At 48.4% G+C, this 25,415-nt stretch overlaps 1 protein-coding gene across 1 annotated transcript; it reads right to left on the bottom strand.

Moving 5' to 3' along the window:
• Positions 1 to 508: 508 nt before the first annotated feature.
• ANAPC1 (anaphase promoting complex subunit 1) lies at positions 509 to 25,415 on the bottom strand. Its single transcript, XM_062490756.1, has 47 exons — positions 25,200 to 25,415; positions 24,250 to 24,411; positions 24,047 to 24,098; positions 23,388 to 23,491; positions 23,128 to 23,210; positions 22,284 to 22,357; positions 21,903 to 22,048; positions 21,030 to 21,271; positions 20,275 to 20,484; positions 19,896 to 19,991; positions 19,566 to 19,656; positions 19,411 to 19,476; positions 19,128 to 19,265; positions 18,655 to 18,795; positions 18,359 to 18,419; positions 17,888 to 18,075; positions 17,419 to 17,493; positions 17,012 to 17,277; positions 16,702 to 16,793; positions 16,249 to 16,397; positions 15,176 to 15,254; positions 15,061 to 15,097; positions 14,900 to 14,970; positions 14,603 to 14,781; positions 12,455 to 12,681; positions 11,169 to 11,287; positions 10,498 to 10,769; positions 9,734 to 9,968; positions 8,920 to 9,011; positions 8,645 to 8,779; positions 8,444 to 8,526; positions 8,253 to 8,331; positions 7,881 to 7,955; positions 7,276 to 7,352; positions 6,997 to 7,087; positions 6,850 to 6,903; positions 6,382 to 6,575; positions 6,070 to 6,156; positions 5,565 to 5,682; positions 4,735 to 4,812; positions 4,346 to 4,413; positions 3,279 to 3,417; positions 2,708 to 2,794; positions 2,182 to 2,277; positions 1,819 to 2,017; positions 1,243 to 1,377; positions 509 to 759 (listed from the first exon to the last, which is right to left on the bottom strand). The coding sequence occupies exons 1-47, from the start codon at positions 25,410 to 25,412 to the stop codon at positions 644 to 646; spliced, it is 5,871 nt and encodes a 1,956-aa protein (XP_062346740.1). The 5' UTR covers positions 25,413 to 25,415; the 3' UTR covers positions 509 to 643.

The raw sequence follows: 25,415 nt of genomic DNA, 5'->3' as shown, positions 1-25,415 counted from the left end.
ATCAGGTTTGTCTCATTTTTTGCTCCCTTTTCAATCACTCCTGGTTGTCCTCCTCCCTCCAACTGACCCTTTGCAAAATTCTTGAGGATTCGGAAAAAAAAATTGAGAACTCAGTACAAATCCCACAGAACGGGATTCAATTTGGAACCACAATAATCTCTATCCAAGCCTCTGGCTCTGGCTGAGTAATCCCTCAACCTCTGGCTGCTTTTTATGGAGCAATTCCATGTGTTTGGTGACAAATTAAGGATCTGCTCTGCCCGAAACCAACAAAGAATAAACCCTGCTCCAAGTTCATCCAGGAGGGACACACAAGGAAGAAGGGAACACAAAGTGTTTAAACCAGGAATTATTTCCATTGCCTGGAAATAAGATCCACCACAAGCAAAGGAGTTCTAAAACCAAGGAAAATCACCATTCCCAGCCAAAGCCTTCCCCAAATTTCCCACAAAAACAACACATTTGCAGACAAGCCTTCGTTAGAAAAGTAAATTTATTATGATCTCACTTTTATAGCTTTTTTTTTTCTTTTTTTTTGGTAACAATTTATAAATAACTCCTGCTTGTGGTTGCCACAGCTGGGGGTGAGTCTGGTGTTTGGGAAGGTCCCAAAAAGAAGGAGATTTTGGGAAGCCTGGTGGGATTAGAGCACCATGGCCTGGGGATTCCCGAGGAGCAGCGGAGCCAGGCGCAGGAGTGCCCGCACGGGCACGTGCAGCCTCCGCAGCTTCAGCAGCAGCTCCGAGAAGTTCCTGCTCCCTAAAAACATCCAAAGCAAAGGAAAAAGGTGTAAAAGTGAGGCAAAGATTTGCTCAGAGCCGGAGGGAGCTCTGGAGGTGTCATCCCATGGATCCGTTTGTTCGTTGTGAGCTGGTTGAGAAGTTCTACAAGAGAGCCCAAATCCAGAAATCTCTTTTAAAAGTGATCCCAAATCCAAGAAGGAGAACACAGAGGAAAAGAACACACAGAAGAGAAGTGTGTAACGGGCAACCAGAATCTTCCATGCCCAAGCACAGGAATTTGTGGCTGGCACAGGATTCCTGGGATAGGCCCCAGATCCCTCATGGATGTGGTGACATTCCTGCCCCAGCCCTATGCAAGGAAAAGAGCTCCCAAAATTCCAGCTGCCTTTCTTGTCCCTGAGTAACCTGGGTATGTGTAACCCGGGCTGGTGGAGGGCAAGGAAAAACTGCCCAGTGAAAAAGGATCCAGGATTTCCCTGAATCCCAGTTCCAGACTCACCTTCCAAGCCTCCAGCTGCCAGCTGCCCTGGTGTGGGCACAGAGTGATAGATCAGGAAGCAAGCCAGCATGCTCAGCTGGGATTCCTCTGGACCCTGCCCACTCAGGTAGGAATGCAGGGACACATCCCCTCCAGCTACAAGGCACAAGGAATAGCTTTGGTGACATTTGGGAAGCAGGATTTCCACAGATAAATCCCACTGAAATCTCCGTTCCCCACGGGAAGTTGCTTTCCAACCTCCCCCCTTCCGCCATGGCCACCCTGCTTGCTTTTGCTCTGGGAAAACTCTCCTTGTGCAAGATGAGGAAGGAATTTTCTCTGGGAAGCATCACCTTCCCTGCTAAAAAACCTGCCACCACTCCAGGCAAACACAATTCCCCAGGGAATGTTCCACACCAAACTAAAAACGCCCTCTCTTCCCTCATCATTTTTCCATAGTTTTGAGGCAAAAATCAATCTGGATCAGCAAGACAAGAACCAGGTGAACAACAGGGGATGGAAGATGAGCTTTAAGGTCCCTTCCATCCCAAACCATTTCAGGATTCCAACACTGCTTGGATTGACATTCCTCTTTACCTTGAAGCCACTGATCCAAGGTGTTATCTATGGTGCACTTCATCACCGGCAGGAATTCCGAGTTCATGAAGAGCCCTCGGGTTGGATTCCTGCTCATCCTCTCCTGGTGGCTCCGGGAGCTGAAGAATTCCAGCACCAGCTTCATCTGCCACAGCTCGAAGGTCTCGGACATTTCCCGCCTTTCCAGCCTCCTCACGGCCTGGCAGGGGGGGAGAGCAGGAATTGGAGCAGGGATGGAACAGGAAGGAAATGACTCCTCAACCCCTGCCCTCCCCCCCTCTGGAAAAGCACATGGAATGACTGCTCCTTGTCCCCCAAAAGTAGGGGGAAGTGTGGCTCCTAACAGAAACAGGAGTTTCCCACCTGGTCGATCGCGATGTACGTGGGCAGCATCTCCGGATTCTCCTGGGTCACGCACTCGTAAAGGATGGAGGAGAAAAGATCCAGGATTTCCTGTTTCTGAGCAAAGACAGCTGTCAGGCATGATTGATTCCAGGTTTCTGCCTCCACTGAAGTTAATCCATGCAGTGGCATCACAGGAATTTGGGGTAATTAATGATACTACTTGACTTCTTCCTTGGGATAATTAAACTGCGTTTTATTCCCTCTCTTAAATAATTTTAAAAGAAATTCCATCTAAAACACCTTCTGTGACCTCCCCTAAATGCTTCAGGATTTGTTAAACACATTCCTCAAGGAATGGGACAGAAAAAAAACCCAAAATCAAACCAACAGGAATCAGAGGATCATTCTTGTATTACACAGCACCCTGCAGGATATTCCCTGTTCCTGCTGACTGCAGGGCTGAATTCTGCTCTAGAGTTTCAGGCAGGTTTTCCCCTACTTTTCATCCATGGGATAAGGGTTGGGAACCACCAACACTTCCTACCTGGCCCATGTTCACAGTTGGTTTGCAAAAATAATCAGCAAAGGAAAAGAGAGCGGGATCGGAAGTGAAAGCAGAAATTGCTTCTGGCTGGAAAAAAAAAAAAAAAAAAGAGATTAAAACACATTCCAAAAATGAACTTTTTGGATTTGTGCACAAAGATAACAGCAACCAATTGCCAAAGTGTCCAGAACACAAGGGAGAAAACTGGAACCCACACCAAAGGTTGGAATCCATTTCTAAAGGCTGGACTCAAGGATCTAAAAGTTAAACTCAATTTAAAGGCTAGGCTAGATGATCTAAAGGTTGGACTCAATGATACAAAATTTGGATTCAGTGATCTAAAGGTTGGGCTCAGTGATCTAAAATTTGGACTTCAAGATCCAAAGGCTGAACTCCAAGATCTGAAATTTGGATTCAGTGACTTAAGGGCTGCACTCTATGACCCTGGAGGGCTTTTCCACCCTCAGTGATTCCGTGACCGAGCACTTCTCGGGCAGGACATGTCCAACATGCAGCTACCCTGTGAAGGCCACCAGAATTCCTGGCAGGAACCACCCTGGGGGAGCGGTACCTTGAACGCGCGCCCCTCGGAGTTGCGGTGGGTGACCGTCTGTGCCAGCAGGCTGCGCCAGCCCATGGGATCCTCCTTGTAGGAGAGCTGCCCTGCTCGGAGCTTCACGTACAGGATGCCTCCCTTGGAAAGGATCGACCTGGAATCGTTCAAAGAGAGGATATTCAGGCTGGATATTGGGAAGGAATTCCTCCCTGTGAGGGTGGGGAGCCCCTGGCACAGGGTGCCCAGAGAAGCTGTGGTTGCCTCTGGATCCCTGGGAGTGTCCAAGGCCACTACCCCACAACCTGGGGCAGTGGAAGGTGCCCCTGCCCATGGTAGGGGTGAAAATGGGTGATCCTTAAATCCCTTCCAACCCAAAGCATGCTGTACTAATGGACTGTGCTTAATTTAATCCTTCCAATTGACAAGAGGGTGATCAGTGATTGGACTCATTACCTTGGAAGTCTTTTCCAACCTGAATGATTCTGGGTTTGATTAATGGCAAGCAAACGACCTCAAAGCACCACGTTACTGAGCAAAGACGAAGCTGGCTTCTCCCACCCCTCACTGGGGAGTGCAAAGATCAGAATGATTCCCTCCCCCCACCCTCCCCAGATCCTGTGTTCCGGTAAAATCTCTGGTTCCCACAGGTGCCCCCCATGTTTCCAGCGTGTCACGAAGGTGGGTGGCACTTTGTGACAGGGGGTGATGCGAGAAAAGAAAGCATTTCACAGGGCAGTTGCAGTCCCCAACAGTCTGGGAAACCTGACGTCACCACCACTCAAAATCAAACCCAAACCATGAGTTGTAGCTGCTCTCTTGTGCCTCTGTCCCACTGCCACTCTCTGTGGGTTTTACTATCAGGATTTCCCCGACCCTGTTTTATCGCATGAATTATTCGCCTCAATGGGTGAAACCCAACACAGCAGTTTCTTTCTTCCCTCCCCCCTAAAGTGCTGTCAGATGCACAACAGTCACTTGATGAAACCCAGGTTTCTTTCTGAGCTGTGGGAGGGTTTAAAAAAAAACATGAAATACGATTACTACGAGGTCATGATTCAGTTGAGCATTAGAAAAACACTTACTGGAGATGAGTCGTTCCCTTGCTTAAATCTATTAATAATTCCCAGTACCGGGGGCCTTTCACTCTGATCTGTCAATAAAAACATTTTATTACTAAATATAACCAGAATAATTGAATTAAGAGGTTTCCACTGAATTTTTGCTGGGCTGTTTTATAGTGTTGCCCACACAGAAAATTCAGGAGGAGGTTTGTGTCTCCTACAGGGAATTCCCTGCTGCATCAGATCTTGGAAGAACTTAAGACAGAAGACAGAGAATTGTCTTTGGAATAATAATGGGACAGTGTCGTCCAGAGTCAGGCAAAGGAATTAAAATACCATCAGATCTCAGCTCCTGAGATTTGTGACACAAAATCCAGATGTTTTCCCATTAAAACAGAGATTTCCTCTACCTGCTTCAGTAAGTGGAGCTCTGGGAGAAGCGTGGGTGCCATCAGCTCCTCAGTGGCCTCCCTGTACCACTGTGTACCCTGCAAAACATCACGGGAGCCACGGGTTAGAAAAGCTCACTTCCATGGGAAAAGGAAGGAAAATCAAGGGGAACAACTGCCCTGGCAGCAGGCAGAGTAGGGGAGAGGGGGTCTGTTCCTAAGGAAACACAGAACTCATGCCAGGAAACATGGACTTCCCAAGCCGTATTTTCCATGGGTGGATGGATCAACACCCAGTGCTGGGCAAAGCTGAAATGTGAAGGTTTGGGAAGCCAGCTGTGATGGAAAACTCTTTGCCTGCACCTCTTCCCCCTCAAAATTTCAAGGACTCAGTCCAGAGCATACCCCTTCTCCCATACAAAATAAATCCCACAGAAAAGACCCTTCCCTGAAGGACACCTGATGGAAGCACCAAGGAGAAACACCAAGTTGTTAATCTCAGAATTAGGAGAAGGCTTGGAAAACCACAAATGTTTCCAGCCACCTCTGTGCCTTTGGAAATCCTTCCAAAGAGGCAGAAGAGCCTGGGTCAGCCAGGACACCCTTCCTTGCCCATCTGAAGACTCTGGTGACTCTCCCTGTCCTCCCTTCTGCTCTCCAGGTGCCGCCAAAGCACATCCGAGGTGGGCTGAGCCCAACCCTTCCCTTATTTGTGCAGAATTCACCTTGTCTCTGCCACAGCTTGAAACCAAACCCAAGACTGGAGGCCACTCCAACCAAAACTGGGAAAAATCCCAGTGGAAAAATCCCAGCTCATCCCACAGCTCCTCAGGGCCTCCCAGCCATATTACCTTGTAGGTGACCTCTATGAGGGCGTAGCAGGGGGTGTTGGAATCCACGTCCACAGGGGTGAGGAGCCTGGGCTCAGCCGCCAGCACGTACAGGTGACGCAGAGCCTGCAGGTGGTACCTGGGGTGGGAAGCAGGAGCTAAGCACAGGCTGGGAATGATCCCCCACACCCAGTTCCAGCTCCACACCCAGACACAGCTCATGTAGCCATGGTATGGGTTAATTAACAGAACATGGATTAATGGAGCAGAACCAAAAGTGATTAAGGGTCATGAATGGACAGATCTTCTGTGAAAAATCTTTCCAGCTGAGCAAATTGGAGCACACACATCACAGGAGCACAGCAGAGCTGGTGTTTCCTCACTGATCAAAGATCCCTACCACTGTCATTTATTTCTTCCATTTCCCACATTTTTTTTCTAGTGGAGAACATCCAAAACCAGATTTTTTGGTAAAAATCCACTGTTTGTCTTTTGTAAGGAAATGGGATCCCCACGAAAGCCTTACCGATTGTCTGTGCTGTGAACAGGGAAGTGAGGGTACAGAGCACAGAGGAGAGCAGCAATGGAGGAGTTGGAAGTGCTCAGAGAATACCTGTAGGAAAAACCCAACATTATTGTTTAGTTCTCCTTCTGAAAAACACAGGAGGCCAAAGTATTTTGGTGGGATGAGGAAAGGAATTTCCAGAAGTGCACAAAGACAACAAGACTTTCTCTTCCAACAAAAGATGCCTTTATGCATCCATATAACATTAAAAAAAAGGGAAAGGGAGACAATGGAAATAAGGGCTGGGATCTGCCTTTGGAAAAGGCCCATTACCTTCCTCCTCCCAGGAAGAGGAGCCCCAGAGCCATGTGGTGAGCCAGGTGGAAGCCGTAGTTCATCTCTCCCCCCGTCTTCTTGTGCATGAAGCGGCAAAGCTGGAGCACTTTGAGGTTCCCAGAGCCAGCCATGACCATGGCCAGGGCCAGGAGCAGGACACTCAGGCACGTTTCCAGGTTATAGTGACCTGTCTTCAAGCACAACAGTGAGGTTTCACCACAGTCCCATGGCCAACAGCACATTCCGGGTGGGGTGATCCACCACTTTCTACCCTGGAGCTTGAAAACCACATTCCCCAGAAAGAGGGAGAGCCAGCAAAGTCCTTCAGTGATTCTCAGCCCTGCCACATCCTATATATCATGTGTCATCCAGGAAATTAAAAGGTCTGGGTTTGTTCCCACTGAGGTTTTGCTGAGGGTCACACAAAGCCATCTTTCTGCTGGAAGAAAACTTGAGAAAACTTACTATGGACGCTGTCGGAGCCGACAAACACTTCAGGAAATCCGTGGCGTATTTGTACTAGAAAGAAAATAAATGCCCAGTCAATGTGGATCCAAAAGGTGAGTGGCATCTCCCTGGGAGGGAAAGGGAATCAAACAACCCTCCTCTTACCAGGCACTGAAATGCTGCCAGGTTTTCCGACCCGGCAAAGCGAAATCCCAGGGATAAACACGCTCCGGCGATGATGTAGACGTGAGCTTGCCTAAGGGACAACATAAACAGGAAATGACTAAATGTTCCTCTTCTCCTCATCTGAACACACAGCACAAGCTCCTTCGTCCCTTAAAAGTAAAAGGGAAGACTCATCCTTTATAGGATATCCCATATAAGAAAACTCTCCTTTACAGGACAGTGAAATTCTCCAGGAGGAATTCCCCGGGAAACACTCACGCCAGTGTTTCCAAGCTCAGGTCCTCAGAGGAAGGCAGCTCTGTTGCATGAAGAGAGATAATGTTCTCTCTTATGATCTGTAAAAAGCAGAAAAGGAAAATAAATCCAAGGGAAAACTGATGAGTAATTGAAACTCTGGCCCTCAAAAGTTCCTAAGTGATTACCAAACAGGTCTAAGGGACGGAAATGCTGTTTTTTCCCCAGTAGAGACCATCAGCATCCTGCAGTTCTCATAGGTATTGAGCTCATTTGGTCTTAAGAACTCCATACGATATATTGGAATATCACTGATTCCACTGCTGGCAAGTGATTCCCAATGCTCAGCTCCATGCAACAGTTTTGGACCTGGCAATGCAGGGGGAAGTTTAATCCCTTCCTTTCCCCAACATCATGTTGTGCCTGGAACAATCCCATCCCTCTTCAGTCAGCACCAGTCCCTGGTGCTCCTAAAATCCAGGGATGCCTTGGAACAGTCACCTCAGTCATGTTAATGTTCATTTCCTTGCGCTCCTGACCCGACTACGGAAATCCCCACACAGAAAATCCACAATTCAGGGAGGTGTAAAATTGGGAAGCAAGCACACCACACATAAACAAACACCTACCTGAGGCACATTGCTGTTGACCCACTTAGAATTGGGCAGGATGTCATCCCACAAAATCAGGCATCGAGCCAGGGTCTGGAAAGAAGGGAGAAAACCAAATCGTGAGGGGAGAAAATTCATCTATGGAATTGGGAAATGCTATAAAAATACACTTAGCAATGCAATGCAACATTCCCCATAAATTGTGTCTTTTGTCTGGTTTTCCCTAAATTCTGTCTCCATGACAAGGAAGCTGCCACACTACAAGGAGGAATTGTTGGAAGGGGTGGGCTTAGATGGAAAGCAAAGAGCTCTGGATAATGGGCGTGGTAGGGCTGGAATTCCTAAACATCATTTAAACAGACTGAGGAATAAACCCAAGGACAACCTTACCCTCAACAAAAGGAATTCTGGTTTGACAAAGTCCAGCAGATACATGGTGTCCGGTGCTTTGAGCCAGTCAGCGATGGATCTGCAAGGCATGGCAAAGGAAAAGGGTTTCCAGGTCACATTCCAGCAACTCCAAACCTCAGGAGAGCCAACACTGGGGCAGTTTAACCCTGCAGGAATTCCCAGGTTGATACCTGTTGTTGGTCTTCAGGTAGATCATGGCAAGTGCAAGGGTGGCACCAGGACATGTCACGTCCACGTTGATGGTGTCTCCTTCCTGGGAAAACACAGGGAACACCTCCCACAGGTTCACTTGGAAGGGAATGATACTCCCAAAGTCACGGAGACACCTCCCAGACTTCCAACTCCAATAAGCCAGCACTGCCACCACATACCTTAATTTGGTAACTGGGAGATTTGTGCTTCTCCCTGTGCATTCCTGCCTGGAATCTCCTGTGTCCTCCCACCATGTACTGGTAGAGCTGCTCGGGAACGTTGAGGTCTGACATCCCAATCAGGTTACTGCCATGCTGAGGAATGGAAAGGAAGGAAAAGCACTGAAGTGCCTTCCTCTAGGAGAAAAACCCACAGGCAGCTGGAGCCAAGGATGGAACAGCTCTTGGAATGCCATCCCAATGGATAATGAGTCTCCTAATTGCAGCTGACTTACCCCAAGGCACACCATTCCCAAGGCCAGCCCTGATGCCAGGGAATAGGACTCTCTGTCTGTGCAATATTCCATTTCTGGGCCGGGGGGACGCCCTGGAGAAACCAAACCAGCAAAATTCACCTTTGGAAATTCCAGCTTATTGTCTAATTCCTACTGAGAGGGGAAAAAAAAAAAATCTGCCCCTCCTTAGGGAAGTCCTCAGTGGAATGACAAGGAACTGGCAGTTCATCAATCCACTCCCAAATAGCAACTCCCTCCTAAATGTTATGGCTGGAGTTTGGAGCCAAAGTGAAAACGCCAGGTTTAACTGAGGATATTTTAAGATGCTGAACCAATCCAAATACTGTTGCTAAAGGATTGCACGAATCCAGCAGTTTCCATAAATGCCAGAATTTCAACCTTAAAATTGATCCCGTTCCCCGTTTAACAAACCACACAGTCTCCAAGTACAGTCCCATGTAAACATGGGGAAAAGCTGTAACAAATTAATTCAGAATGAGAGCACAAGTGAGATCACAAATCTGCTGCTCACATCAGCTCTTAGGGCCTGGTGGTTAAAAACCTTTAAAATTCCCAACAGGGGAAATTAGTACACCAAATCTCCAGGTGGAAGAAGTAGGAACAGCAACAATGCTGCCACATTTCTTTCCCCAAACCCAGTGACTTTTCCTTTTTACGCTGCACAAGCTCACAGGAAGGACTGTGAGGCTCAGAAAACGAGAGGAGAAACCTCGTGGTGGGAAGTTCCCGACTCCCCAGTGCTCGTGGCGACTATCCCAGCCCCCATTCCCGTTTTTCTGGTGTCGGTGCCTACCTATCTCAGCCAGCAGCACCTCGGCCGTGTGCCTGTGGGCAGTGCCCTGGTAGACCAGGCCTATCCCCACCACGGCAGCCACCTGGACGTTGTGGGGCACGTCCAGCTCGGTGGAGGTGGGCGGCAGCAGGGCGGGGATGTGGATGCTCAGGAGGCGGGTGATGGCCATGTCCATGGTGCCCAGCTTGGCGGCAGAGACGCCCAGCAGGAGCCCGATGCTCGTCATCTCGTGGCCCTGGGTGAGGGGGAGAAGGAGCAGTGAGGCACGTGCAGGAATGGGAAAACCTCTGTCCTGAGTGTTCCAGAGGCCTATCCCTACGAGCCATGCACAGGGTGGGAAGATCTGGTGGTAAAAAGTGCTGGAAATCTTTGAAGGGAAAGGAAGTTTCCTCATTCTGCAGAATCCCAGAATATTTAGGACTGGAAGGTACCTCTGGAGGTCATCCAGTCCATCCCCCCTGCTCACTCGGAGGAATACATCCAGGTGGGTGGGTTTGGAGTTTCTTCAGAAGCTCCATGCCCTCCCTGGACAGCCAGTTCTCCACCACTTCCACAGAAAGAAACCCTTCTTCACATTGAGAAAGGATCCTTCCAACCCAAACCATGCACCACAACCACAATGAAGCAACTCAAGACATTCTCCCACACCAGGAAACTTCCAATCCAACAGCTCAAAGAAACCTGTTGATTTTTTTCCTTCCTTGTTGCGCCCAAAAGATTCCAATCCCACCAGTGCCTGGCTTCTGGATCTGCCTCCTCCTCACCTTTGTCAGGTAGTCGTGGATGTTGAGGGTGGCCAGCTTGGTGAGGTGCCCGTTGAGGCCCAGGGCCATGAGGAACCCCGCGTACTCGTTGGCCAGCTCGGCCATTTTGGGCTTGTTGTAGACGATCCAGGCGGAGTCGATCTGGGAAGCGGGAGCGATCTTCAGGCCGGCGGCCACGCCGTTGTGGAAGCTGGCCCAGCAGGCCATGTTGGGGGGGACATCGATGTTCCCGCTGTTCAGATCCACCGTGGTGTTCCTGGGAGGAGCACGGCCTGCCGTGGGAGAGGGGAAAACAGCACTCAGGAAAAGCCAAGGTCTTCATCCAGCGTCAAGTAAGAGAACAGCTCCGATCCAAGAATGTTTGGGAATGTCGGGACAGCCCTTTGCAGGATCTCCACCCTGTAGGACCCCAGCACTGACCACTTTAGGCCATTTTTCCACTTTCCTTTCCTACTGGACCTGATAAAGGGTCTCAGTCTTTGACCATTCCAGAAAGATCTTCCACCATTCCAGGTGGCAGACTTAAAGCCCAAAGGAGCTACTTCCTCACAAAACCAGTGAGAAATCCTTGGTTGAAAAGATGCTATAAAATTTACAGTAATGGGATAACAGCTGGAAGCACTCCCATCCTGCTCTGGGGTGGACTGGGAAGGAACCCCTGGCCAACGTACCGGTGAGGTTCAGCTTAGGGATGGGCAGCTGCTCTGTTGGCACAGGATGGTAGGAGAACAGGGTGAACATTCCTCGTCCAACTGGGAGCGCCATGGTTCGCTGGCACAGCTGCAGCAACCTGGTGGGGAGGTGAATCCAAAACCACATGGAAAACTTTCCCAAATAGAAATGACCTACAAACAACAGGCACTGGACAGGACCATTTTTCCTTCATTGTGACTATTTCCTTCTCCTTTTGAACCAAATCTTTGGTCCTTAAAAGGTTCATCTCCAAGATGCTTCCAGCTGTTGGAACCTGGCACTATTTTTCCCTTAAAGCTGGTTCAATAAATCCATTCCAGGGACACTTCCCAACCGTGCTGGAAGCGAGGGGAGAGGAGAAAGCCAAGCAAAGGTGGTTGCCTTGTGGGATCCTGCTATGAGTGGTGACAACACCGAGTAATAACCCACGTACAGAGGTGATAAAGGTGCTTCCAAAATTGCTGACCACAGTTTTCTATGATTTAGTCTGGAAACCCTTTCTAGACTCGTTAGGTTACTCAGCTGTCTAGGTCAGACTCAGATGTTGCAGGGTAATGGTTTGCTTTTTAATTTGTTTTTTAAAGAAGAGGGTTTTAACCACCCCCCCACCCTCCCCCCAAAGTGAATAAAGAAGCAGGACAGGGATAATCGAGGCCACTGGACAAAAGTTTCAAAGGAATGGGATGGGACATTGCGAATGTGCTCTCTGTGGAATTCCAAAGTCCTCTGGCTCAAACCAGCCTGTCACAAAGGGTTCTCCAGCTTTAGGCAGGGCATGGATGGTTTTGTCTCTACAGAGTAAGTCCTGCTTATATTTCACATTTTTTGTGCAGAAGAAAGTGCTGCAAAATCCTTTCAACCCCAAGTGACCTCAATGTCCTCTTTGGAGTCCACACTAAATGTCCTTCCCAAGAGCCCCCAGCTCCTACACTGCAGAACTTTGATATCCATGGAACTCCAAAGACTTGGATTATGACTTTTTTTTTCTTTTAAATTAGATTCTGAGCCTCCAAAAACATCCCCACAATCTATCAGCTGAACAAAATACTGGGAAATAGGAACACCTGGAAATGGAGAAAGTTCCAAGGCCACACTGGATGGGTCTTGGAGCAACCTGGGATAGTGGAAGGTGTCCATGGCCGTGGCAGAGGTTGGAAGGAGATGAGCTTTAAGGTCCTTCCAAACCCAACCCAAGCCAACCCAACTCAAGCCAAGCCAACCCAACTCAAGCCATTCCATGCTTCCAGGAATCGGAATTCCGTACCTGTTTTCCTTCTCCTCGATGTACTCGTGGTCACTGGCTTCTGGCATCTGCACCACGTTGACACGGACAGGTCGGGCGCTCTGGAGGAGCCTCCGCACCTCCTGCACCCTCAGGTCCTCGCTCCAGATCAGGGACATCACCTCCTCGTTCATGTCATTCATGCCATCCTCATCCTCCTCCGACTCGGCTGCCGATGGAATATCTGAGGACAGCACCGTGCCCACAGACTGCAAGGGGAAGGGAAAAGGCAATTCTGGAGGGGGGAAACTGTCAGGAAGGCACCACATCCTGAACTTGCCCAGCATAACAGTGGGGCTGTACATAGAAAGGATGGACACACTGATGGAGGGTCACAGCATTCCCATGCTCCTTACAGGAATTTAAAGGCTTGGAGGATTTCATCACATGGAAATCAAGTACTTTTACACAACTAAATGGGATAAATAACTAAAGACAAGAGAAGATGGCAGGTCAAATACATTAAGGAGGTGACGTGTGAGGAAGTTCTCTTCCCTTCAAAACCATTCCTTGTTTCAGAGCAGCTATAGGAAAAGGCTTTCCCTTCCCTGCCGACTCCATCCGCCCAGTTTGTGATTAGCCCAGCTCATTATTATCCCAGTTTGTGATCAGCCCAACCAGAGCTGCTGTTCTGCAGACTCTGCTCCAAACCCTGTGTTGTTTTTCAAAGCGTCAATGTTTTCACACATCGATTTGGATTCCCTCCACAACCACCTAGGAAAAGCAAATTACCCACTAAAACAAACGGCCTGCACAGCAGAAAATCCCAAAATTCCTCACTATCAGACAACCTGGGGTTCACCACAGCACCAGAATGGTTTTGAAATTTCCACACATGACCAGAAAAGCACCGAAGCTTAGGAGCACTCTTGGAAAATCCTTTTTCCATGCAAGATTTAAGAAATGCTTTTCTAAAACTCTACTCTCCTGTTTGTTCACATCACTCAAATCTTCCTGTGGTTCTCTGGGAACACATGGCCCCAGAAAGGTGAGTAAATGAAGAGCTGGTGAATGAGCCCAAATTTCTTCTGGTAAATCCACACTCAAATCTCAATACTCAGCTGCACCACAAAGAGCTGCAGCAGCCGTTCTGAAACAGGAAACTCCACCCTGCCCTCCTGAGAAATGACAAACAATTTGGGGTTTGAAGCTCACTTTGGCCTTTTAAGGTCACATCGATTTGAGTCATTGTTATAAAGTCAGTGATAAAATCAAATTTATCATAATTTTTGACAACTCGTGAGGGTTTCGGCTGGGCACAGCTTCCACTGGCAGTAAACAAAAAGGATTTTTCACGTGGTGGCAGGTGGGGCTTGACCTGGAGTTAATTAGCCTTTCTGCCAAATTAGTTACAGTTTTGATATGCAATTAGTCATAAAACCTTTGTTGCAGAAAACTGGAATAACTTGAATATTCCTTTCAAAGCTGAGATAGCAAAAAAGGATCTTGACCAAGATGGGCTTGAGATTCCAAATGCCACTTCCTGACTTTGGAAAAGGCTCAAATCTTCTGCCATGAAGGGGTTTTATGTCAACCTTAAGATTTCTGGCTTCCAACAAAGGTCATTTCAGTGAGATGCAATTCCTTAGGATGCTGGTGATTGCCACCATCAGAAAAAAATGTGGAAGAGAAAAACAGCACACTGGGTTTTTTTACATCATTTTACCTCAGGATACAAATAACTAAAACTTTTTTTTTTTTAGGGGGGACAAAAAGAGAAATATGGAAAGTGTATTTCCAGATTCAGAGGAAATCCCACTCCTTCTAGTGGGAAGGAGGATGATGGCCAGGCCAACACAATGAGCCACTGACAAATACCCACTTCCTCCTCCTTCTGCCATGGTTTGATGGCAGAGCCTCTGGAGAAAGCACTAAAGGATGGGAGGAGGAGCAGTCCGACAGCTCTGAAGGCAAGACTTTTGTCTGAATTTAAAACCATGATTTATCTTGAGTTTTCCTGCAATCCATGATTACCCATCCCTGCTGGATGCTGGCTTTCACACCATAATCCTTGTAACACGTAAAGCTGCCATTTTGTCACCTTCAATTTGGGAATTAAGCTGGAAATTCCTGAGCTGGGTGCTCTGCCCAAACCCTAGGATTGGGAAATCCCTTTGTGGCCATACTCACGGATTTTCCCTTCTGCAGGCTCCCTTCCCAGGCCTGTTTGGACAAATCCTGGCGGCCAATGAGGAGGCAAACGGCTTCCGGCCAGTCCGAAGCCGGCTGCTCCCGGCACTGGTAGATGGCGTCTCGAATGGGAAGGGCCACACCAAAGGGAAGAGATTCCAGATCCCTCAAGGTGAAACCTTGAAGTGAAGGAGGGAAAAAAACCCCAAAGAAGTGTTATCATCAATCCCAGACAAAGAGTGTTTCCCTCTTATCCAAGCACGTGGTTATTTGGGAAGGTTGCTGCTCTGCTCTTACCAACACTGGTCATCCAAAGGACCAATTTTTCAGCCAAGCTGGAAACAGAAGTGCTGGATTTGAAACTGCACCTGGAAAATTAAGGAGAAGCCAATAAAAACTCATGCAGAAGTCAGCAGGAAATCACAAACTCCATAAAACAACACCAAAAGCCTCCATACCGCTTGTCTTCCTGCTCCATCTGCTGCTTCCGCTGGCCTAGGAAAGACAAGGCTGTGTTAATTCCATGTTTTCCAAGCTCCAGGCACTCCCAGGATGGAGTCAAATCATCCCTACCTGATGTGATCTTGTACAAATAATGGGAGGCTTCGTTCAGCACGGCGCTCTCATCCCCAAGGATATACAGGGCCACGCTCTGGAGGGGAAGTGACACCAAAAAAAAAGTCATTTTGGGGCTGATATTCCTTTGCTTCCCAGGAAAAACAGGCAGGAAATAACTGGAATGCAACCTCAGAAGTGGGGCAGGTGTGTTGTGAGGAAAAGGAGACTGAAACAACTGAACAACACCACACTACAAAGCTTTAAATTTTGGGGGAAAAAATCCACCCTGAAACAATGCACTGACTTTCCCTTCATTGCTCCAGAGATAATAACTAAGTATCTTCCCAATGGAAAAACACGTTCCCAGTTATCCTTCTGGTGCTTCCCACATTCCATTTCTCCTGCAGGACACACACATTGTAGACACCCTTTTCCACTTGGTTTCCTCCACATCTTGGATATTTTGTGAAGGTTCCAAGTGAAAAGCTGCTGGGTTCAACCAGCAAAATCCAAGGGATCAGTCACTCTATTTTGACAATTCTGGGAAAAATCACATCCAGGTAAAATGATCTTGGGGGTTTTATGAAGATCTGTCAACTCTGAGCTCTGCAAGGGCAGATCAGGGAGAGAGAAGGAAAATAGATCCTGGCTTTTTCTCCCTGTTTTTCTCCTCAGGCACCTCAGGCTCGACACCTCTGCTCCCAGTTGGAAGGGTTTTCCCATCCATGAGTAAGGAAGTGATGCTGACCAGGAGATACCATCAGCACTCACAGGACTAAGTGTTGATGTTGAGGCATGCCCGACGAGAAAACTGGGGAATTCTCATTCCCAAACTACAGATAACTCCAAGTTCCATCATGACTTTGCACAAACCACAGAAAAACACAGAAGCAGTGAAGCTGCTCAGCTCCTCCAATACATCCTTCCCACCTGGAAAATCCATCCAGTAAATGAATCCCTCTGTTATTTCATCCTCCTTTAGGGATGTTTCACTCCCAGGAAATTCAGAGCTGGAGCAAACCCTGTCCACAGGGCAGGGCTGACAAAACAAGGGACATTACCTGTATTCCCTGTCCCCCAGTACTTACCAGTACCACCAGTTTGCTCCTTTCACAGATCCCTGGTAAGTAGGGATAAGGCTGCACTCCTTCTCCCTTCAGGCAGGAACTCAGCCACTGGAAGATACTTGGAGGCTCAGCAGAAAAAAAGGAGGGATGGAGCATGAAACCTGTTTGGACTTAAGATGAACAGCAAAGAACATGAGCTCAGAGAAAAGGCAGGAGAATTCCTCACCATTCCCAATTCCTCCAGTATTTCCTCTGTCTTCAGGTGAACAACAAAAATCCAGCATTTCCCCCCAAAAATGTTACAGATCCCTCCTGTCAGATGGGATTTTACGACAGGAATGAAAACTCAAGGCAACTATTTAAGGAAGAATTACCTCAAAGGAATAAGCAGGGGATAATCCTCCAGAACGAGGGGAATGTTAAAACCAAAGGGAATATCCAAATATCACAGAATAGCCAAAGGCTTAAACTCACCCTGGTCAATTATGCAGGTCTGCCTGGAGGTTTTGACAAGGGCTGGGTAGTCCCTGTAGTAATAATCCATGTAAGCTTCCAGTTTTAAATCCCTGGAATGAAAGAGGGTGGAGTCACACGCTGGGGAAAAAAAACCAAACATTCCAACCTCCTGGATGCCACCTTTGGGCAGTTGCTGCTACTGGGGAAGAATCTGGAGCCATGGAACAAATAAGAAAAGTTTTAAATATTTTTTTTCCTTCGAATGCAAGGCGAGTTTGGTCCAATTTGGGCAACCCCATCAAAAGAAATGATTTTCCAGTGGGAATACCTGGCTAGTTGAACCAGGAGAACCACGAGGGAGCGGAGTCCTTCTCCCATGAGACTGTTGAGTTTGAGCTCCTCATAGATGAGGTGGAGAACAAAGAAGATGGCAGGAATGTGGGAGAAAAGAAGGGTGGAGGAATCCAAACTGAGGCTCTGGGAAAAGTCATCCCTGGAAGCCGAGACTTCCAGAGGGTCCAGGCGTAGTGCTTTGGCAACGGGATGAGACTCGAAATTCCTGTGGTAGTCAGAACTCAGGAGATATTCCCAGTCCTAGAGCAAAGAAACAGGGAAGAAAGACAAGAGGATCCATGGTGAACATAATTTCCACAAAGGTAATTCCAAAGCACCATTACAGAGGAATTTTTTTGCTTAAAAACCAATCCAAATATAACCGATGGAAGCATTTCTTACCTCATCTGACCCAGCTTCTGACGGCCTTGCCTTCTTTGGAGCAATGACTGGGGAGAGTGATCCTTCAAAATCGAGCTGCAACAAACAAAAGAAAAAAAAAAAAAGAAATAACTAGAAAATTAAATGAAAGCAGCTCAGGAGTGAAATTCCCAAGGTTTCCTGGGCGAATCACATCTGAATCCAAACCAAGAAGGACATGATGTGGCTTGAGGTACTTCTGGATTTGCTGGACAAGCCCCAGAAATCCAAAATTCTCTTTAAGGAACAACAGTCTGAGTGGTGACCTGTGTTTAAACTCAGAATCAATTTAACATGGATGAGATGAACCAAATTAAATGCCTGTTAGGTGTGAGGTGGAGTCAAATCCTCATTGTTTATTTTTAATAATAAGCACCTTACAAATGCATCTCGTGATAAACAAAGAGTAAAACAGGCCTTGGAATTACAAGTGAAGAATAGATTTGCTCACATTCCGTGTCCAGCAGAGCCTCTCAGTGTTGTAACCCATCATGTTCATGAGACAGGTGACAAATAAATTCCACTCTGAGTGGTAGCTGGGCCCTCCAGGGGCGTTGTAGGCGTTGTACCACTTCACCAACATCTGCACAGCTGTTTCCTTGGGCAGGATGGCTTTCACCCCCTGCAGGCATCTTTTCACTGTTGGAAAAGGAGAAAATCACCCATCAGCTCTGGTTTCCTGGGATTTGCTTGTCAGTGGCAGAAATCTCCACAGGTTCCTCTTGTTGGACCTGCTTTTTACTCTAAGGTCATAAAACCCCCAATGGCTCTTCCCCAAGCCAAGCATGAATCCTCCAATTTGGAACAAAAATAAGGAAAAATACTCCTTTTCTTGGTTCATTACTGAAATCAGCCATGTCAGAACTGGCATCTCAGCCCTTTCCCAAGCAGAGCAAAAGCTACCCAAACTTTGGAATCCTACCTAATTCCGAGGTGGCAATTTCAGGAATGCTGATCCGAACCATGGTGCTATTGCTGAGCTCCTGGAAAACCCAACAAAAGTGGAGATAAATCAGGAAGTGCATCAAGTGCAGGCAGAGTCCTTTTCTATCAACTCAGAGCTCCTTAAGAGGTGAAGATATTCCCAAATCCTGGCTTTTGCTACACTAAAACATGGAATTCAGGCACCAGCTCTGTGAAACACTGGAAATCTTGGAATTATCTTGAAATAATCTCTGTTAGCAAAAGCCTTGCCCCAGATGACAGGGAAATACGTACTAAAGTTACTCTGTTGTGGACAGGATCCCTCAGAGCTTGGATGAAAGTCCCAAGCTGCTGGAAAGTGCAGTCCTCAACGTAGGGGGAGTCATGGAGCTTGGAAGAATCCCTTAATTCCGGAACTGGTGACAAAAGCACGCTCTGGAAGGTGGGGAAAATGAGCCCATTTTAGAGTTCAAATGGAACTGGAATTGAGAATTGAAGTGGATCTGAGCAAAGAACAGCTAAAACAGTTGAGTTTAAAGTACCAACAAGAATCTGGGAAACAACTATAAATCTTTATAATCCCTGCCTTGGATGTTTTATGGTAAACAGAAATAAATAAACAGGGCGGCACCACCAAGATCTTCTTTAAACACAGTTTATTCAGAGGATTTACAGAACAAGAAGGAAAGATTCATCTCCAAAAGACAACTTGGAAGATAAAAAAAACCCTATCATTACAACAAAAGAAGTATTTCCTTATTTCTTACCTCTTCCAGGGGCCCCAGGTGCTTGTTCAAAGGCTTGGATGGAGTACTGACACTATCCAAGGGAGTGCTTGGCCGAGGCATTGGGTTGGACATTGTCAGGGATGGAGCAGGAAGCCCGGGAATAAAAACCTTTCCCACCTTTTTGGTGGAAAAGAGAAACCAAAAAAAGTTAAGTTTTTCTCTGAAAATAAGCCCCATGAAAATTATTTAATTGTCCTATTAATGCCACGGATGCTTCAGAACTCCCTGCACATAAATTAGGGATGGGAAAGGTGTTGCTTACCCGAACCACTCCGGAATAAAGCACCAGACTCCCATTGCCTTCCAGAACCAGCAGAGTGTCAATTCCCTGGAATAATTAAGCAGCACATTCAGCTCCTTGTGTTCAATTAAGGAGGCACCACCTGGATGACAAGGACATTCCACAGGTAACAATACCTCCACTGGAGCCGCATCCTTGGCTGGAATATTGGTGACAGATCCAAAGATCAGCTGTGATTTATCGTTGCTCTCTTGGAATTTTACACACCTAGGGATAAGAGAGAACAACAGGAATCATAAAAGGCTTGTCCTGGGTGCTGTTACAGAAAGAAAACACAAAATTCCAATAGTGCAGCAATTATTTTTTGGTGGATTTTCTGGCTCCTTCCTCCTTCTTCTCCCTGCTTTACCTGAAACAAATCCACGTATTTTTAATTTTCTAGTTAACTGAAACCCTGATGCACTTCCAGCTGGGAAGTGGTTCACCTGTCCCCAAGGAATGCTCACCTGAGCTGGAGCTGGGATTCCACTAAGAAGCACAGGAATTTCTGCCCACAAAGGTCGGTGGAAATGAACACTTTGGATGTCTGGGAATTCTTCTCTCTGGAAAAGAGACACAAGGACCAGGTTAGAACCTGCTTTGTTTTGGAGACTTCATGAAACCATTCAGAAAGCCTGAATGGAGAGGGAAAACTGCTCCAAGTGCTCAGTTCTCTGCAAGAAAGCCAGGTGCCTAGGGAGAATCATCTCCCCAAAAAAATCAGGGAGTGCAAGTCCATGAATTGACTCCAAGATGGCTCCAGTTGCAGAAAAAAAACACTCAGATAAGCTGTGATTTCACTAGAATTCCTGCTTCCCAACTCTTATCCCAAGAAAACCACCTGACCTTGTGCTTGGGACTGTTTCTGTCCACAGGTGGTCGATGCAGAGCTCAGGAACGATCGGCTCCGTCTCTGGCACGAGGAAGGAGTCGTTGGAAATGGAATTTGGGGAATGGGTAATGCTGGGTCTCCTCGGAGACTGGGCACTGCTGGAGAAGTTGAACCTCTGCACCCCAGAGAAGGAATGGACTCCCAGGGCCGGGGAATGGGAGCGGCTGCAGGCAGAGACAGGATATGGATGAAAAGAGGATCTTCAAAGTCACAGGACAGTCAGACATTGACGCGGCCATCTTCAAAATCAGGGAGAATCCCAGGGAGCTCATCCACTTTCAAACCCAACCAAACCCTGAACCAGGAACTAGCTCACTGTTGATATAGTTTTCTAGCACTGGGAAACAATTCTCTAGTTCTGTTCCAGGCACCACTGTCCAAATCCAATAGATGAGATTCCAAAAGGATTTCAGATGGTCCATTCCATCAAAAATCCCTCCCAGCCTCTTCCCTCTAATTTCTTTAGAGAAGCCAGCCCAAAACACTCCTTCGTGACAGGATGCTTGATCCATGACAGAGCAGCCTCCTTGGCTCTGGCACAGGAATTATCCTCCTGTGCTACTGGGATAAAGGCACAGGAAGGGCATTTCATGGGAAGTTCAGGTGCTGCAACGCAAGAGGCACCTGAGCCTTGGCTGGAAAGACACAGCAAAACGTGCCCATGCTGTTCCATAGCTCCCATCCTTCGGGATTTGCTGTGGGTGCCCACCTCAAAGCAGCCATATTGGAGATGGTGGGAGAGCGGGATTGCAGGTTGGGAGAGCGGGATTGCAGGTTGGGAGAGGAGCTGGATCTGCTCTGGCTGTGGATAGACGAGTAGTTCTGGAAAGGGGAGCCTCCAGGGGATTCTCCTTTGGAGAGGCTCCGGAGATGAGCAGTCAGGGAGCCGCTGGTAGCCATGTGCTGGGGGGTGCCTCCCTGCTCTGGGAATTTCAGCACCAGGCTCTGCTCCTGGAAGGAAAACCAGTGGGCAAGGAGAGCCAGGGAGAGGCTTTTCCAACAGCTTTTCTCATCAGTTACGTGTTACAAATCCATGCTCAACCTATGGAGTTAATCCCATCAACCCTGCTCTTCCACTCCTACAGAAACTGCTCCAAAGGTTTTCACAAAATCACAGGATTTGGTTGGAAAATAGCTTAATGCCCTGCCAGTTCCACCCCCTGCCATGGGAACACCTTCCCCTGTCCCAGGTTGCTCCAAGCACCATCCAACCTGGAACATTTCCAGGGATGGAACAGCCACAGATTCTCTGGGAAACTCAGCCAGGGCCTCATAACCCTTACTTTTCTTCATGGCACTAAGTTACTTCCCACTTTTTTTCTTAAACCTTCTGGTCCAATGCATGGAACAGAATGTTGATTACACAGTCCATGACCACCACCACCATGTGATCTCCCTGCTACAGGCAAATCCATGGGAAAAAAAAACTTCTTAAAAACCAAAAGAACCAGCCCCACCAAACATCTTACTCTTATAAATGAAACAAATTCCAAATCCCACATGCTCCTGGGAACACACGTGAAGCCACCGAAATGCACACAGCTGATTTCCCAGTGATCTTTGTTCCCCAGGGAATGTGTACCTCTGGCTTGACTCTCCTGAGGGCCCAGACTGTGTGTAAGCTCTGAACAGTGTCGTAGGTCATCACAATGGAAGGGTCAGTGCTGAGGAACACAATCCTCAGCGTGTGGTCAGCCACGTACTGCACCCGGGATGATCCAAACACCCCTGGAAAACAGGGATGCATTCCAAAGGGGCAGCTCCACAACAGTACTTGAGCATTTCCCACACTCCCTTCTTTCCACAATCTGGGTCTCTCCCCTGAGCAGCTTCCCTGTTCATACAGCCGCTCCACTTGCATACTTGGAAGTGACTCTTCCCAAATTTTTTGATACAGTGAAGGCTCCAGGGCCACAGTGGGATTTGCTGCCACCCTGAGGGACTCCAGGGACATCCAACGTACCTCCAGATTTCCAGACCAGAGGGGTGATCTCATCCAAGGGGTGCAGCATGCTGAACATCGTTGGCAAAGGCTCCCTAGGGAAAAGCCAGACCAGTCAGCACCTGGGATGTGGCAGCAGGGACACAGATTCCATCTCCAAAAGCTTGTTGGGTTGACTGAGCACGCTCAACTTTTCAGGACCTCTATTCCTAATCCCAGCTCTTCCGAGGACTAGAGAATCCCAGGGGAAAACACAAAAGAGTGGATTAAAGCTGCTCATCAGTGCATTGTCCAGCTGCTTCCGTAGGGGTCCCTACAGGACTTCCATAGGGGCTGGGAGCCTCAGCCAGCAGGGAATGGGATCCTGCAGCTGAGAGAAACTGTCTTGATGACAATCCCTCAGTGACTCTCCCAGCTGTCCAAGCCTGGAATCAATTCCCAGGACAAACCTTAACAGGATCAGGCTGGTGCTTCCCAGATCCTATTCCCAGGACCAGCACTCCCAAATAGTTTTTAACGCTCAGCTTTGAGTGTGCTCACTCAGAGTCACTAGGATGGGATAAAATGACTGGAAGAACCACATCAATAAGAAACCAAACAGGTTTGGGTTGGAAGGGACCTTAAAATGATCCCATTCCACCCCCTGCCATGGGCAGGGACACTTCCACCATCCCAGGGTGCTCCAAGACCCATCCAAGCTGTCCCTGGACACTTGCAGGGATAGCTCAGCCACATCTTCCTCCTCTTCCACCTGATTTTACCTTTTCCTATCAGAAACACACGGCTCTTTCACCACTGCCCTCCAACTCCTCCATCCCTTATTAGATTATCCAACAGGAAACCACCCAAATCCCTCATCCCATACCTGGGAGGACTTGGAGGCACCTCTTGGGAAGAACTGCTGCGCTCAAATAATAGCCCGTATTTGGTTGGCCAGACATTTGCAACCTATAAAAAAATTATGGATTTATGGTGGGATAAAAAAAAAATCAACCATGTGCTGTGTTGATTGTGTTTGAGGGTTTTATAGGAAAATAAGATGTTCAGGCTCTTTATGCAGAGCAGGGGAATGTAAATGTGGACAAAAATGTTCCAATTGTGGACAAAAAGCAAGGCAGAAGTTACCAGGAAAGGCAGAGCAGCGATGTAATCCTTCCCCTCCATGCTGTGCACATTTATGCAGGAATTCTGCAAAATGCAGATACATTTCTCCACTATTTCCTCGCTGCCTGAAACTGGGAGGGGGAAAGGAAGGAAGGAAAAAAAAGTACACAGTGAAGTTTCTCTCTGATTCAGACATCCCTTATACACAAAAAGTAAACTCTGACATTTCAAGTTGTGATGAACGAGCTCCTAGAATGTGTCCAGAGAAGGGAAAGGAGCTGGGAAGGGGCTGGAAAACAAGAGCTGGCTGAGAAAGCTCCGCCTGGGGAAAAGAAGGCTCAGGGGGGACCTTCTGGCTCTGCACAACTCCCTGAGAAGAGAGGACAGCCAGCTGGGCGTCAGTCTCTCCTTCTAAGGAACAGGGACAGGATACTGCACCAAGGGAGATTCAGGGTGGATAGTAGGAAAATTTCTTCCCCAAAAGGGGTGTCCAGCCCTGACACAGGCACTGGGCTATAAAAGCCATGTGGATGTGACACCTGGGGATTTGTGGTGACCTTGGCAACAGCTGGACTCGGCGGTGACCGAGGGCTTTCCCAACCTAAACAATTCCATGACTCCAAGCCAAGGGAGCTGAGCTCTCAGCATTTGCCCAGCAGCACAAGAAACAGGACACTCACCATCAGCTTTTTCCAGTTTTTCCCGGGGGATAGTGAAGTCACACCACAAGGCCTGAAATCCAACACAGCATCATTAATTCTCCAGAACGAGCTGCTCCCACACAACATCACCTTCCTGCGTTCCCCCAACCAACCCCACCCCAAAAACACTGTCTGGAAACGGTCTGTGAATCCCTCAGTGCCCCTTTCCCACACTTCCATGCCTGCAGGACGGGGCTGTCGACGGTGAATGCCTTGTACACGGCAGATGCTTGGCTTCTGCTGCCCTTGCTCCAGATGACCACATTGCTGGCCACGTACAGCTCCTCGTCATAGTCCACCTCCTCCCCAACATCGCTAATGCCTTTCCTCAGCTGCCAGCTTTCCTGGAAAACAAGGCTTTGTCCAGGAAAAAACACAAGACCCATGGGTGTGATGGGTTTGGCCAGTTACAAGGTGCTGGCACAGAGAAGCTGCGGCTGCCCCTGGATCCCTAGAAGTGTCCCAGGTTGGATGGAGCTTGGAGCAACCTGGGGGAGTGGAAGGTGTCACTGCCCATGGCAGGGGGTGAAATGAGATGACTGGAATGAGATGATCCGTAAGGTCCCTTCCAACCCCAAAAAACCCTGGCATTCCACGGTAAAGGACACTCAGGATCTCCAGGTAGATTTATTTTGATGGAAGCCACGGAGGAACGGGTAAGGGAGACCCTTTATGGAGTTGTGAGATTTAGACTGAACCCCGTTGCTCCCTAAACTCCTTCTCAGAGAGGAGTTGCAATGTGGATGGGTCCAAGCATAGGCTCCATCTTCATCAGAGCTGAGGGTGCTCACCTGGAGAAGCCTCCTTTAACGAGACCTTAAAACCCCTTCCACTGCCTAAAGGAGCTCCAAGAGAGCGGGAGCGGGGCTTGGACACGGGTCTGGAGCAACGGGAGTGACTCCCCACTGCCAGAGGGCAGGGCTGGAGGGGATATCGGGAAGGAATTCTTCCCTGGGAGGGTGGGGAGGCTCTGGAACAGGCTGCTCCATCCCCGCAAGTCAAGGCCAGGCTGGAGAAGGTTTGGATCACCCAGCTCCGGTGGGAGCTGTCCCAGCCCACAGAACCCGATGGGCTTTAAACTCCCGTCCCTCCCGAGCCCCTTGGAACCCCCCCGGCTCAGGAAGGCTCGTACCCGGTGCCGGTCGTGGATGGTGACCTCTCGGAGGGAGCCCACGAGCCCCGCCGCGCCGTCGGAGGAGCAGAGCTCCGGCGCGGGCTGCAGCCGCCGCAGCTGCAGGCTCAGGGCACTCGGGTGCCGCCGGCTCTGCTCGCGGCCCCGCGGCGCGAACTCCTGCAGGTCGCCGGCCGCAATCATCGTCGCCCTCTCGTCACAGTGGTCCGACATGGG

This window comes from Cinclus cinclus, chromosome 3 (genome assembly GCF_963662255.1).
Source record: "Cinclus cinclus chromosome 3, bCinCin1.1, whole genome shotgun sequence".
Lineage (NCBI taxonomy): Eukaryota > Metazoa > Chordata > Aves > Passeriformes > Cinclidae > Cinclus > Cinclus cinclus.
Note: the sequence above shows the minus strand (reverse complement) of the source record. Positions and strands in the feature narration are given on the sequence as shown.

Bases quoted from the DNA above. Each gene is read 5' to 3' on its own strand.
- ANAPC1 (XM_062490756.1), bottom strand. From the start codon at position 25,412: ATGTCGGACCACTGTGACGAGAGGGCGACGATGATTGCGGCCGGCGAC. The intron at 16,398-16,701 runs GTGAGTTTAAGC...GTTCATCTTAAG, and splicing joins GACCTGCATAATTGACCAGG to TCCAAACAGGTTTCATGCTC. The intron at 9,969-10,497 runs GTGAGGAGGAGG...CCCCTCACCCAG, and splicing joins TCCACGACTACCTGACAAAG to GGCCACGAGATGACGAGCAT.